The 15,479-nt window shown below is 44.9% G+C and overlaps 1 protein-coding gene across 4 annotated transcripts in view; it reads left to right on the plus strand.

Moving 5' to 3' along the window:
• The window catches only part of LOC138737194 (carboxyl-terminal PDZ ligand of neuronal nitric oxide synthase protein), a 144,244-nt gene extending 130,232 nt beyond the window's left edge, over positions 1 to 14,012 (plus strand). For all 4 annotated transcript variants that reach the window (XM_069887856.1, XM_069887865.1, XM_069887839.1 and 1 more), the window contains 3 exons: positions 6,473 to 6,638; positions 7,025 to 7,358; positions 10,516 to 14,012. In XM_069887856.1, the coding sequence (XP_069743957.1) occupies positions 6,473 to 6,638; positions 7,025 to 7,358; positions 10,516 to 11,107 (1,092 nt within the window). In that variant the 3' untranslated portion in view covers positions 11,108 to 14,012. The remainder of the gene's footprint in view (positions 1 to 6,472; positions 6,639 to 7,024; positions 7,359 to 10,515) is intronic.
• Positions 14,013 to 15,479: the final 1,467 nt, after the last annotated feature.

Genomic DNA, 15,479 nt, shown 5'->3' on the forward strand with positions numbered 1-15,479 from the left:
CTGGTATGTGCATGCACTGCAGCTCCACTAGATGGTAGTGCAGGCTGATCTTAGCTCTACCCTGCTCGATGTCCTCAGTCAGCTTCGGTGATCTCTGGTGTGGTTGCTAGGGATTGCCAGAAGCAAAGTACAATCTACTGGAGGAACTCAGCAGGTTGAGCTGCTTCTGCAAGGGGGAAATGTTGGTATTTCAGGTCGAGTCGAGGCCATGTATTAGGATTCATCCAGTAATAGAAATGGCGAAAAATTGCAGCATGTTGTCGAGTACAGAGACCCAAGTTGTTATTGTGCAGGAATCACGAAATGTTAGTTTGCAGGTGCAGCAGATAATCAAGAAGGCAAATGGGATGTTGGCCTTCAGGTGATTGAATTTGAGAGCAGGAAAGTTCTGCTGCATTAAGAAGCAAATCACTGCAGTCTGCAGACTCTGTGGGTTGAAGTAAAAATACAATGCTGGAGAAACTCAGCAGGTCAAACTGTGCCCTTTATATAGCAAAGATAAAGATACATAACTAACGTTTCAGGCTTGAGCCCTATACCAAGGTATGGAACAATGTAAGCAGTTGTCCAAACAGAAGGGGAAGGGGGTGGGGTGAGAAGAAGAGCACACTCCCAAAGGCAGGGTAATAGGTGAAGGGAGGGAGGGCACAGCAGTAAACGGGGAGGGGGGGATGGCTACGTAAATAGGGAAGGGAGTGGAGAGCTGAGGGAAAGAAGACCGAGAAGGAAAGGAAAGCAGGTTAGTAAAAACCAAAGAAGTTGATATTAATGTCATCTGGTGTTCTTCCAATTTATGGGTGATCTTGGTGGGATAGTGCACGAAGCCATGGACAGACATGAGAGCATGGGGCTGGGGTGTAGAAATGAAATGGTTTGCCACTGGGAAGTCCCTGTCATTGGTGCGGACAGAGCGAAGGTGCTCAGCGAAGCGATCTGAGTACAGTCTCTCCAATGCAGAGAAGGCCACAAAGGGATCACTGGATGCAGTAGATCACTCTCACAGATACACAAGTGAAGTGTTTCTTCACTTGAAAGGCCTGTTTGGGGCCCCAGACTGTGGTGAGGGAGGAGGGGTGGGTGTAAGTGTGGCACCTCCTGTGGCCACAGGAGAAAGTGCTGGAGGGTGGTGATTGGTCAGGAGGGATGAGTGTACGAGGGAGTCATGGAGGGAGTGGTCCCTCCAGAAGGCAGAGAGGGGAAGATGTGTCTGGTAGTAGGATACTGTCGTAAGGAAATTTCAGATGATAATGTGTTGGATGTGGAGGCTGGTGGGGAGGTAGGTGAGGACAAGGGGAAGGAATCCTGTGTTTGTTTCATCTGGGGGCCAGGGCAGATGAGCAGGAAATGGAAGAGATGAAGGTGAGGCTGAGTTGATGGTGGTGGAGGGGAAGCCACGTTTGTGGAAGAACGCAGATATTTTGGAACATCTGGACTGGATGACCTCATCTTGGTAACAGATTTGGCGGGATCGGAGAAATTGTGAGAAGGGAATAAAATCCTTGCAAGAGACAGGGTGTGAGGAAGTGTAGTCAATGTAGTTGTGGGAGTTGGTGGAATTGTAAAACATGTCAGTGGAAAGCTTGTCTCCCGAGATGGAGACAGAGAGATCCAGAAAGGGGAGAGTGTTGTCAGAGATGGACCAGGTGATTTTGAGATTGAGATGCAACTTGGCAATGAAGTAAATGAGGTTGACGAGCTCATCACAGGAGCATGAGGCAGCCCTGATGTAGTCATCAATGAGGCAGAAGACAAGTAGAGGGGCTTTGCCTGTAGGGGCTTTGTCTGTGTAGGCTTGCAGCATGGATTGCTTCACAAAGGCTGCAAACAGGCAGACTTAGCTGGGATCCATGTGAGCATCAATGGCTACTCCTTTGGTTTAAAGGAAGTGAGATGAGTCAAAGGAGAAGAATTTTAGAGGGTGGACAAGTTCTGCCAGGCAGAGAAGGGTGGTGGTAGAGGGTGACTGGTTGGATCTCTTGTCAAGAAAGATGCAGAGCTTTGAGACTTTATGGGGTATGGAGGTATAAAGGGATTGAACATCTTCTGAAGATGAGGCAATCCATTTCGGGGAATTTGAAGTCATTGAAGAGATGGAGGGCATGTGAGGTATCGCAGATGTAGGTGGGGAGGGATTGGACCAAGGGAGAAAGGATAGAGTTAAGGTAAGATGAAGCTAGTTCAGTGGGACAAGCAGAAACAATGGTTCTTCCCTGATGTTTGGGTTTATGCGGGAATGGGAGACAATGAAGTTGGTGGCCGTGGGAAGGAGGTGACCAGAGGTTGGAATTAGTATGGGAGACATTGGTTTGATGTGCTGTGGTGGGGTCCTATGGAAGTGGAAAGTAAGAAGAAGTGTCTGAGAGTTGCCACCTGGCCTCAGCAAGGACAGTAGACCAGACCACAACAGCACCACTCTTTTCTATGGGTTTGATGGTGAGGTTGGGATTGTTATGGAGAGAGTGGAGGGCAGAGCATTCAGAAGGGGTAAGATTAGAATAAGAAAGAGGAGCGGTGAAGTTGAGCTGGTTGATATCTCAGCACCAATTGGAAATAAAAGATCCAGAGCAGACAGCTGGCCAGGATGAGGTGTCGAAGAGTAGGAAGAAGGCTTAAAGTAGGAGAATGGGTCCTGGCGGTGGGGGGGGGGGGGGGGGGGGGGGGTGTGGTGGTGGAGAGTCATGGTCATGGAAGTAGGCCTGGAGATGATGGAGGTGTCAAAAAGAGTTCAGTATTGTGGCGTGCGCAGAACTCATCAAGTTGTGGGTGGAGGAGTAAAAAGGTAAGGCCTTTACTGAGGACCGAGGGCTCCATCTCAGAGGGGATGGTAAAGACCAAGCAAGGGTCAGAGTGGAAATCAGTGTGGTGGAAGGTGTTTGGAGGAGATGGAGGGTTAAGGAGGTCAGAGGGAGGAGGTAGAGAGTTGGTGGGGAGGTGGGGAAGTCAGAACAGGAAAGTGGGGTTTTATGGAGGTCAGAGTGGAGAGGTGAGGGTTAGGGAGGTCTGAGGTGGGGTGAGGGGGTGGTCAGGGGGGAGTGGGGTAGTAGGGGGTCAGTAGAGAGAAGGGGGAGATGAGAGGGTCTGAGGTTTAGGGGATTGGGAAGAGGGGAATTCAATGGGGCAGATGGAGTAGAATAGGGAGAGGGGGATGGGGAAGTGCAAGAGGTGATTTGGTGGGGGTGGGGGGGGGGATGAGCCACTGGGGTCCAGCAGCAAGGTCAGGATCATGGTAGGGTATCACTATAGGTGTCTACATCTGCCTCAACTGTGCAGGGTACTGGTGAGGCTATATTTGGACTACTATGTGCAGTTCTGCTTTCCTGTCTTGAGAAAGGATCTACTGGCTTTGGAGGTGGTGCAGAGGAGGTTCACCAGGTTGATTCTGGGATTGATAGGGGTATTTTATGGGGAGAAATTGAGTTGCCTGGGGCTATAGTCATTGGAATGTAGAAGGATGAGAGTGTATGTTGTAGAAAGATAAAATTATGAATAGAATATTTAAGGGAGAAGCAAGGAGATTGTTTCCTCTGTCAGGTGAAATTAATGAGAAGACCTAGCCTCCAGGTTCAAGGGAGTAGGATTTAATCAGAGATGAGGACGAGCGGTTTCTCCCAGAGGGTAGTGAATCTATGAAATGCTTTCGCAGGGAAGCGGTCGAGGCTGGAGGCACAGAATATTGAAAATAAAAGGGAATTCGGGATTGTGGAGAATAGGTCGATGAGCAGAGCTGAGTCTGAGGCAAGATCAGCCAAGATGTTACTGAATGGCAGAGCAGGCTCAACAGTCTCATGCTCCTATTTATGAGAACTGGTGTTATTTGCTGGTTGCTATTATTCCCGAGAATCAATTGTGTTTGGATGGTTTTTTGTGAAAATGAACAGTATAATAAATTTATCGTGTCTAGTGTACGGGAAGTTATAGAAGCCTGAAGATCAGCATTTCAGAACAGTTCCTTTCCAACAGCTATCAGGCTGTTGGACAAACCCTTACGACACTAACCATAAACTGTCAGGCTGTTGGACATCCCCTTACGACACTAACCGTAAACTGTGAGGCTCTTGGACATCCCCTTAAGACACTAACCGTAAACTGTCAGGCCATTGGACATCCCCTTACGACACTAACCATAAACTGTCAGGCTCTTGGACATCCCCTTACGACACTAACCATAAACTGTCAGGCTGTTGGACATCCACTTACGACACTAACCGTAAACTGTGAGGCTCTTGGACATCCCCTTAAGACACTAACCGTAAACTGTCAGGCCATTGGACATCCCCTTACGACACTAACCATAAACTGTCAGGCTCTTGGACATCCCCTTACGACACTAACCGTAAACTGTCAGGCTCTTGGACATCCCCTTACAACATTAACCGTAAACTGTTAGGCCATTGGACATTCCCTTACGACACTAACCGTAAACTGTGAGGCTCTTGGACATCCCCTTACGACACTAACCGTAAACTGTGAGGCTCTTGGACATCCCCTTACGACACTGACCGTAAACTGTCAGGCTGTTGGACATCTCCTTACAACACTGACCATAAACTGTCAGGCTGTTGGACATCTCCTTACGACACTGACCATAAACTGTCAGGCTGTTGGACATCCCCTTACGACACTGACCATAAACTGTCAGGCTGTTGGACATCCCCTTATGACACTGACCATAAACTGTCAGGCTGTCGGACATCCCCTTACGACACTGACCATAAACTGTCAGGCTGTTGGACATCCCCTTACGACACTGACCATAAACTGTCAGGCTGTTGGACATCTCCTTACGACACTAACCGTAAACTGCTCCAACACCACAATAAAAAGCTGTCTGCACTTTTCTAATACTGCTTTTGTTTTGCACTGGTTACTAGGAATATTTATTTTCCACCTATATTTTATATTTATTGTCTCTTTTTAATTTAGTTTAATATATACCATTATGGTTGTATTTATGAAGTACCTATTCAGCTGCAACAAGTAATAATATCAGTGCATATGTACATTGCACAATGTATGTAACAGTAAGCTCATTGTCATTAACAGCCTTAATCTTCCAATAATTGAACAGCCAGATGGCTGGGGAGGGGCAATGTTTTGCTTGATGTCCATTTGCCTTTGTTATGGACATCTGTCCTGTACATGTGTGGACTCTTGGTATTATTGGAAAGGCTGGGGGAATGTGTGAAGGGTTGCAATAAATTTTATTTTACTTGTGAGGAGGAATGCCTTCAACCTTTCTGTTTTGTTTAACCTTCACTGCGCCTGATTTCTCTCCTGAAACTGCTGTTGCCTCTAACAACTCTACCTCTCCTCCTTCTATTTGCTCTTCCTTTACTTCCCCATACCTCTCCATTTTGCTGCCTGTTGGAAACTTGCTCCCCACTCTCTGCTGACACACACAGCTACATGTCTGCTGGTCCATCCCCTCTGGTCCATGTCTGGTAAGTCACTCCTCTTCTGGTCACTCACTCTTCCCCTTCCCTCTGGTCACTGGTCACCATCTCCCTTTGGTCACTCCCTCCCATCCATCCGGTCACTCCTATCCTTCCTTTTGGTTACAGATCTCTCCCTCATATCCTTCCCTCTGGTCACTGCTCACTCCCTCCTGTCCTTCTCTCTGGTCACTCCCTCCCATCCTTCCCTCAGTCTGGTCACTCACACCCCACTCTCTTTCCGATAGGAGTAAAACATAAAAGTCTAGTCACCATGATTGAAATAAAAACACAATGCTGGAGAAACTCAGCAGGTCACACGATGTACTTTATATAGCAAAGATAAAGATACATATCCAACAATTCAGGCTTGAACCCTTCATCAAGGTATGAACAAAATGTAGGCAGGTGCCCGAACTAAATGGTGGTGGGGAGAGGGGAGGGCACAATCTCAAAGGCAGGAGATAATAGGTGGATAAGGGAGGGAGGGTATACCTGAAAATGGGGCATGATAGGTCTGTGAATGGAGAGGGAAGAGGGTAGAGAGCTGGAGGAAAGAAGACAGAACAATAGGTAAGAAAGGGAAACGGAAAGTAGGCCAGCAGAAACCAGAGAAGTCTATATTAATGCCATCTAGTTGGAGAGTGCCCAGACAGAATATTAGGTGTTGCTCCTCCAATTTACTAGTGGTCTTAGTTTGACAGTACACAAGTCCGTTGTCAGAAATGTCAGCGTGGGAGTAGGGTGCAGAATTGAAATGGTTGGCCACTGGGAGATCCCTATCATTGATGCAGATAGAGTGAAGGTGCTCAGCAAAGCTCTCTCCCAGTCCATGTCCAGTCCTCTGATGTAGAGAAGACCACAATCGAAGCACTGACTGCAGGATTCACAACTGTCCTTCCAAGTGAAGCAACACTTCACTTATGAATCTGTGAGTCATCGACTGCATCTGGTGCTCCCACTATGGCCTTCTCTACATCAAGTCACCTACATCCCAGAGAGGTCCCAGCCTACCCAATCTCTACCTGGTGTTTTGTCAGGTACATCTACTGAAGGACCAGTTGTCGGCAGAGACAGCTGCGAGGATGGAATCACAGGCCCGCATTCACCAGCTGATGCTGCAGAACAGAGACCTTCTTCAGCACCTCTCCCTCTTGGTCAACCAGCTGAAGGACCTGGAGATGAGACAGAGTGGCCAGCAAACAGGTAAGGTGCATGTTGGTGCATGTTGGAGGCTCAGTAAGATCCCATGGGTCAACCAAATTGCCACAATTGACACCTGTTTGAAGCTTGGGCTCCATATTACAAGGCCTTGATGTCAATTGCTAGAATAGATTCATGGCTGAGTCAGCTATGAATTTGGGACTCTCTCTTCCTCTGCTCCAGTTCAAAAGAAAACTCAACTGAAACATCACTCCATCAATTCCAAATGCACTGCCCTGAATATGAATGAAACATGGTGATAATAATCGCTGTATTTGGAGATTATTTTTACTTTTGCCTTGAAGTGAGTACCTTGGATTGATGTTAATGTTGAAGGACTGGGAGCATACATGTCACTAAAGTGGTTTTGATGTTTTCTCTACTAACAGCTGATCAAAGTATGAGCTCCATTTCTGAACAGATTTCGCTGATGAATCTTCATCATCATGACCTCATCATGAATATTCCTTCCACCTCGACCCCTGGAAAAGTTTTGATTGGCTCTTCAGGACAAAGCAACCTGGATTACCGTGACAATGAACAGCCTTTGGGAAAATCGAATGTCGAACTAACGCTGGACATTAGCAACTACCAAACATTGAATGGAACAGAAGCAAGCAGAAAGGTCAAAGGGTCAGAGGTGAATGGGAGAACCAGTGCCAGGCAAGAGATTATGGGTTCATTTACATCTGAAGATCTCAGTGTGGAAACCAAGAGTGAAAGGTACAGTAAGATGCATTGCTACTTTGCAAAATCTCATATTCCCACTGACCAAACAATGCGAAAATCAAAGCTTGCAGATGCTGGTAATCGGAGTGAAAATATAAAATGTTGGAAACTCAGCATGTCAGGTAACATCTTTGGAAAGAGAGCAAACATTGAGAAGCTGGAGGGACTCAGCAGGTCAGGCAGCATCCGTGGAGAGAAGTGGACAGATAATAGTTCAGATAGGGACTATTTCCCGAGACTAGAATTAGAGAAAATTGGAGAATTCAATTTTCAATCTTCAAAGAGCACCAGACCCAAAATGTTGACTGTCCATTTCTCCCCTTGAATGTTGCCTAACTTGCTGGGTCCCTCTAGCTCCTCTGTTGATCTCAAGATCCAGCATCTGTAGTCCTTGTGTTCTCCTTCCACAAAAGAAACAGTTGATGTTTCAGGTCCAAGACTGGTCGAAAGCAGTGGTTCTCAATCTTTTTCTTTCCACTCACATATCACCTTAAGTATTCCCTATGCCATAGGTGCTCTGTGATTAGTAAGGGATAACTTAAAGTGGTATGTGAGGTGGGGGGGGGGGGGGTAAGAAGATTGAGAACCACTGCTGTAGACCTAATTGTTACTGAAATATTTTGGAGTTATGAAACCGTACACATAACAAGTCAATTAGGCACAATTAAAACAGTGGTTTCACCCATGTTCTTTCAACCCACATACCACCTTAAGCAATCCCTTATGAATCACAGAGCACCTATAGCATAGGGATTACTTAAGGTGGTATGTGAGTGGAAAGAAAAAGGTTGAAAACCACTGGAGACTCTAAAGTGTCAGCTGCTTTCCACTACAGAACTGGAGGATGTGAGTGGGTTTGGAAGTGGGGCTTGCTTTCTTCGCATGCAGAGTGGCTATTTCTCACTGTTACATATCCTGAAAAGGAAGGTACCTTGGTGGTGCCCACCATTCCAGCAACTGCCTGATCAGGGAGTAAAGTTTCTCAAGGTTATTCTCGTTCCACTTTTAGAAGTCCCATTCCCTTCTGGAGCTGCACAGGACTTGATGAAGGTCGGGTTCAGTAGTGAGAAGGAGGCATCATATCCTGCCATTATTCCTCGACTAGAGGATTCTTAAATGTATTTTTGTTACTCAAGAGTCCCATCTCTTCTGGTATCCATGGGTAGACACAGCCTTCCAAGAAGCATGTCTGGCCAGTGGCCAGACTTTGCCCAGATACTGATTGTTGATGGTGAGAACAGCTAATTCAACACATATTGAAGTTCCTAGGCTACATGATGCTTAGTTTCTGTAGCATTCTTTAAATCTGCTTTAAGTCTGGTTTGATGAGGATGTTGCCAGTGGCATTTACAAAAGTTGATCTCCTTAATGAAGCAATACACCTTTTTCAATTTTTTTTCTTAAATTAAGCTTGCAAACAATATTGGTTTTGAAATTGTAAGGCTAATTTCAATGAGATGGTTAAACTATTTCTCTTCTGATGTCCTGGTATCCAGTACAGCACTAAAGTCAAGGTAATTAGTAACTAGATGAAGGGGAGTGGTGTATCGTGAACACTGTTGGGCTAATAAATGGAAATCATGTGAGAATAGCTTCATAGAGGAATTATCTGCCAGAATTTTCATGCAGAAGTTCCCTGGAACTGTAATCAATCCAATTCCATTTTTGAAAAGTTAAGGATTCAGGACTGAGGTAGGGTTTTGACCTGAAATATTGACAGTTCATTTTTCTGCACAGATGCTGTCTGACCCATTGAGTCCTTCCAGCAATGCTCCAGATTTCAACATCTGCAACCTTTGGTAGCAGTGATGAGCTAACTTCTTGAAGAGCTGGAGCAGATTTAGCTGCCACAAACATGGAGGATCATGGATATTTGTTTTTAATGTCTGGATGGTGTCTGAAGTGGAGGGAAAGCTGAAAGTAGTGCCAATCAGCATCTGTTACATTTACCCACCTTGTTGGTAGAGGCTGTGGGTCTGGGACTTGCTGTTGCTTGCCTGAGTAACTGCAATGCATTACTGGAAGGACTGTTCAGGCTAGTGGGAGGGTACTAATCCAATGGGTTGCTTTGTCCTGGATGTTGCAGACCTTTCTGACCATTGTTGATGCTGCCAGTGCTCTAATCCTGCTCAGAATGGTGGTAAGGAAATGGATGTGGGCGAAGTCAATACCTGTGTGTGTTACCTCACCTGGTGCAGTCATTGAAATTTTGATGAAAGTTCTTTAGCCTGTACTGTTGACTCTCTCTCTTTTCCACAAAAGACCTGCTGAGTATCTCTAGTATTGACTGTTTTTATTTCAAGCCTCTGGGAGCATTAGTCGCCTATTTTGAGAAGGGAGTGCTTGTGCAGGTGTGGTGCACCAGCAGAGTTCTGGGTCATTGAGGCACCAAACAGAGTTCAAGTCCCAACAAGGCTGTTGGGAGATTTGAATTCGGCCAAATGAGTATATTTAGAATGCAGAAAGAAAAGCTGGCAGTGGTAATGGTGGTCAGGTTGGTAGGTTAATTGGACAGTGTAAATTAGTCCTGGCGGCTGAGTTTTCGAATGGGGGAGGGCGTTGATGGGAATGTCAAGAGAATAAAATGAAATTAGTGTAAGATTACCTGATGGTTGGTGCAGACTCAATATTTCTGTATTGTAACTCCATAACAGTTCGGTCTTGTTTATGTTGTTTATAAATAGAATTTTGCTTCCCAATTTCAAAATTGGAAGCACATTTAAGGCTGTGATGGATGAAGGTATTCTTCAATATTCTAAGTGGCTGTCACAGGCTAAAGAGATAAACTCTTAAATATGATCATTATCCAGCTGTTTATTTTACTGCAATGTTTCTTTTCATATTCCATTCTAAACATAAAATTAGCCAAATTGCAGACTATTATCATGTCCAATATTCAGTAAATTGGACATTTGACTGAGAAAGGAGGGACCATTAATGTAAAAATCCATTTATAGATTGCACGCAGAGTCATCTGTCCAGACATTTAATTGCAGCTGGCACACTGACTATTTTACACAGCCAACATTATCCTCAAATCATTACTTTTAATAAGAAATAATGATAGTCTACATGGCTTTGGGACAATGTGTTAGGACTGTGTGAAAAGTTGCCAAGCAAATTTAAGCAGTTTCTTTCCTCATTCTTCAAGGTTTAATCACACCATTCCTCGACTCAACCCACCTCCAGCTGTCATGAGGAAGCGCTCAACCAGATCGCTGCTGATGGCCCCCCGATCCGCCTCAGGATATGATGAGCAGGTAGTGGTCAACAGCCTGCTGCAAGGTTCAGATGGGTTGAGTTTCACTGATATTTCTTCCTGTACTTTTGCTCTGTCTGACTTTGAGGCCTGGCAGCCAACTGAGGAAAGGTTCTGCCCTGTGGAGCCCGGGCCTGGGGACAAGCCTCCCGCTACATCTATGACTGAGAGGACAGGTGATAAGGAAGGGATTACAAGCACTTCACCTCCTTGTGGCGGAAGTCAGGCTGACATATCAAATCCTGGGGTTGGTTTACCTCTCTGTACCCCAGTCAGCAGTTGGAAAGCACCTCTGGACCACACAAACAGCACTCTTCCCTTTTCCCCACCACTCAACGAGACCTGTCTGCACATTAGCTTCTCAGAAGATGAGCTGTTGGTCAATGACACTGAAGATTCAAGAGTACAGCAAAATACCTCAGTGGAAGTCACAAAGGGTCCAACTTCCAGCCAAAGCTCGAGGCTTCCAGTGGTCCCCAATTAATTGAGTACTGTACAGATCTTGGAAGGATCTTGAAATTCTCTCCTATTCCTTCCAAGGGTGATCTCTGTCACATTTCATGGACAGGAACCAGAGTTTGAACACCAGGTTGATCTGATACTTTGTGTACGTTTCCTTCCAAATTCCAGCCAGTTACAGTTTCCTAAGGTGCTTTGGATTCATCTTGTAGCAGGTTCCAAAACCTGCAAGGTACATACTCAACCTTCACACATTGTCCATGGATCTAATGGTCAGGAAATGGAGGGTGATCAAGTACTGTGCACCAAATTGTAGTACCTGTAGAATCTATGCTTGGATTTTATTTTCCTCCCAGTATGTTTCAATTTGATACGTCCTTCCATCTTTCTTTCTTGTATGTGGGGAAAAATTAGCATTTTATTGTAGGATATTATAACTGACCTCAGTCTGGAAATGTATCATCCAATGGATAGCAAATTTCTCACTGCCAATTATGTGCTCTGTATTTTACACAATGTTTTTGTTTTTATTTAAGTGAAAATGACACCATTTTGCTGCCATTGTACTATGGGAGGACTTATGGCACTGCTAATGTTGGGATCCCATTTACAGAAAGGCTTTAAAAATGGATTTGTTATATAAATATTAGTGTAAACAATAACATGTGTTGATTCTTGACATCAGCCTGCCAGGGAACGTTCCTCATGACCTTCCACCAAAGCCACAGGTTGTTGCATTGAAGGGCACGATTCAGACAGCCTCAGCAAGGTCCTCAATCATACGGTGGCTATTGTTCCTTCAGTGGGCAGGTCAGAGGGTTTTACTGCATCTGTCACTTCCTTCCACTATTGCTCGATGGAATTATGGTGCTCTATCTCACCACATTAGTCCCTCACTGTCGTAAAACACAAAAGTCTGCGACACTGTGGTTGAAGTAAAAACACAATCCTGGAGAAACCCATCAAGGCTCAAGTTGGTTATGTATCTTTATCTTTGCAATTATAAAGTGTACTGTTTGACCAGCTGAGTTTCACCAGCTTTGTGTTTTTAGTTCCCCTCTGTCTTCCTGGATATTGTGGTGATTCGACCCTCATCTCCTCTGCTTCCCTCTATCTGTGTATTTTTTTTTATTATTATAAAATGGGTTTGCAGTTTTGTGATCTTTCTTGCCTTAATTTACCATTAACAAGTAAAAACACAGAAATACTGGAGAAACTCACCAGGTTATGCAGCATCTATATGTGGTAAAGATATGTAAAGGTGCATAGCCCAATAAATAAAAACTGGGCGACGAGGGAAGAAATGGCAAGAGGTACAGCACAAGTGAACAGGCAAAAGGCCATAATTGACCATGACAGGGCATGAAAGATGAGGATTGATTGGGGAAGGGGGTGGCTCTATGTATGCAGAGCTGGGGGAAAGAGAGAGTGACAGAGAAGAGAAAAAGGAGATATACCCCTATGCCTTTTTAATTGGGTGCCCGCCTGCTTTTTGCTGACACCTTGAAGGGCTCAGGCCTGAAATGTACCATTTATTTTGGTGTGTGTCGAGTCGTAAAACTCTCAAAAAATGGGGGTCGACTTATACGTCAGATATACTTTTGAGACTTTAAATTCAGGTCAAAAACTGTTTGATGCTGATTCGGCTTATGTCAACCCTGGAATCGTTGATTCGACGTATTAGTTGACCCTAGAAGCACCTCCCCACCAGTAGCACTGCTGTTCCCTGACACCTTCCCACTGCTGGGCACCGCCATAGCCCACCCATAAATTCTACAATTATATAGCCTGAGGTCACCACTCCTTTCCGGGAGAAGGAGGTTGCCACTTCTGCCACATAGGCTGAGGTCGTCGTTCCTGCCAGGAGAACAAGGTCACTGCTCCCACCCAAGAGAAGCGGCAACCTTGTTCTCTGGAGCAGCAGCAGCGACCTTGTTCTCCTGGCAGGAGGTTTCTGTTCCTGCAGGAAGTCTCCACTCCTGCCAGGAGAACGAGGTGGCTGCTCCTGCCACATAGGTCCAATTCCTGCTCATGCCAGGAGAACGTGTCGCTGCTCCTGCCCGGTAGGCTGAGGGTTTTTTAGCTGTTCCTTTTTACTTATGGTAATTTACACCTTTGTAACTTGGCAATTGGGGTTTTTATATAAAAAAATAATAATAATTTGGGTTGCTGGTGGGAGGCCCAAAGAACCTGAAAATGAGGGTCGAAGAATGCTGGATAGACCATAAAACCATTAAAATGAAGCTTAAAAGGGGGTGTCGACCTATCTGCCAGTCAACTTGTATGCTAAAATATACGGTATATCTTTACCTCTGATGGACACTGCAGCATCTTTGTGTTTTTACTACAGTCACAGCATCTACAGACTTTTGTGTTTCACTCTAGCCATTAACAACGTGACATTTGAGCTGTTTCTTCCAACAGATTAGAACACACCCTTGTTCTCTTCATGTTCGTCCTCGTACGTTGGTGTGACAGTTACCTCCCACATCCTTAGATAAATAAGTTGCTAGATTGATTGAAAATCATAAGCTGAAAAACAAAAGGCATCGAGTGATACAGCAGAGAAACAGGCCCTTCGGCCCATCCTGAGCTCATCACCATTTGCTTTCATTTGGTCCATATCCCTCTTAACCTTCCTATCCATGTACCTATCTTAAATGTTGTCACTGTACCTGCTGCTTCCCTTGGCAGCGAATTGTATAGACCCACCAACCTCAGTGGTTAAGAGGTTGCCCCCCCCACCCTGGTCCCTTTTGAATCTTTCCCCTCTCACCTCAAATCTATGCCCTCTCATTTTAGACTTTCCTACTCTGGTTTGGGGAGAGTGGGGAAAACTGACTATTCACTTTGTCCATGACCCTGTATGACTGCACAAGGTGGCCCGTCAGCCTCCCCCACTTTTGTGGGGGGGGGGGGGGCGGTGAGCCCCAGTTCATCCTCTATCTCCTTACCATTCAAGGTCTTGAGTCTCATAAAATCTTTATAGATGTGGTAGAATTGGGGGGGGGGGGGTATAGGGCATGTGGAAATTGATGGGAATGGAGGGAATACAATGAATTAAGGTAGGATTAATGTGAAAATGGGTTGGTGTGAACTCTGTGCTTAAAGGACCTGTTTCCATGCTGTATCTCTGACTATAACCAAAGGGTTCATCTGGCCTTTGGCTTTGATTTTCAATCAGATGATGGACATCCTGGAGAATCATGTTTGAGCTTTGGTACATCAGCAGCTCCATACAAGTTAAAAGATACCTTGTACAGTGAAAACAGACCAACAGGGTTATCTGTAGCATTGCATGCAGCCATGTATAGACCACAGTTTTCAGAGTCTGGGATTGCACTGAGAAGTCAGATAGAAGGGAGAGCAGAGTGATACCATGGTTACAGGGTTCATATCAACACTAGATGACCTATGCCTGCATTATCAACATTCAATAAAGCAATTAGGGGATATGGGGAGAAGGCAGGTAGGTGGAGTTAGGTCATAAATTAGATCAGCCATGATCTTATTGAATGGCAGAGCAGGCTCGATGGGCCATTTTTGGCCTACTTCCATTCCTACTTCCTATGTTTTTTTTTAACCACTTCATTATGGGGCTCCTCCATCAGCTTTACATATGCACTGTTCTCTATATGTATCCTCTCCATTATAAATTCTTAAATAATGTGTTCCTACCAACAGTCTATGAGATGATAGCAAGCAGCTGGTAAAACCTTGCATATTACATAACCCTGAATAAGATGACCAATGATTGATCTAGAAATTCTTTGCACTGTGAAGATTTCTTGGGTAGCAGACTTTAAACATTATCTTTGGGAATGATGTGGAATGTTTGAAGCTGCCAATATCTTGCCTCTGAAGATATGGTCGAAGCAGTGTATGATCCCCGTACATATGTTCGAATTCCAGTTCCACTTTATGGACCTGGCAATATTCCTTTCCTGATTCACTGAGAGAGTACAAAACTGTGTCAACCTCGATGGCCCAAAAATGAGTTTGGCCAAAGAAGGCAGAGTGAAGTGGTTGAGAGTTGTGATTCTGACTGGAGGTACAAGATTTGCAGTATTCCTCAACGGTTAGTGTTGGGACTTCTGTTGCTTGTAACAATATTAATGATGTTTTCATAAGTAGTCTAATTAGCAAGTTTGCAGATGACTCAAAAATTAATGGGGTTGTAAGTAGTGAGAATGGTTGTCAAAGGATTCAGCAAGCTGTAGAGCAGCTGAAAGTAATTGAGAAAGGAGCTATTGTTCACTGTTTTCAGTCAGAGTAAATCTCAGTTATATAGTTTGTGCAGAACAGGGCAGGGAGTTTTGTAACTGGAGCGAACCTTAACACATGGCATCCATTACCAGTGCAAACTGGAAAGTCACCAGACCAAGTATGGAGATCAA

The sequence above is a fragment of the Narcine bancroftii genome, chromosome 1 (genome assembly GCF_036971445.1).
Source record: "Narcine bancroftii isolate sNarBan1 chromosome 1, sNarBan1.hap1, whole genome shotgun sequence".
In the NCBI taxonomy this organism is placed as follows: domain Eukaryota; kingdom Metazoa; phylum Chordata; class Chondrichthyes; order Torpediniformes; family Narcinidae; genus Narcine; species Narcine bancroftii.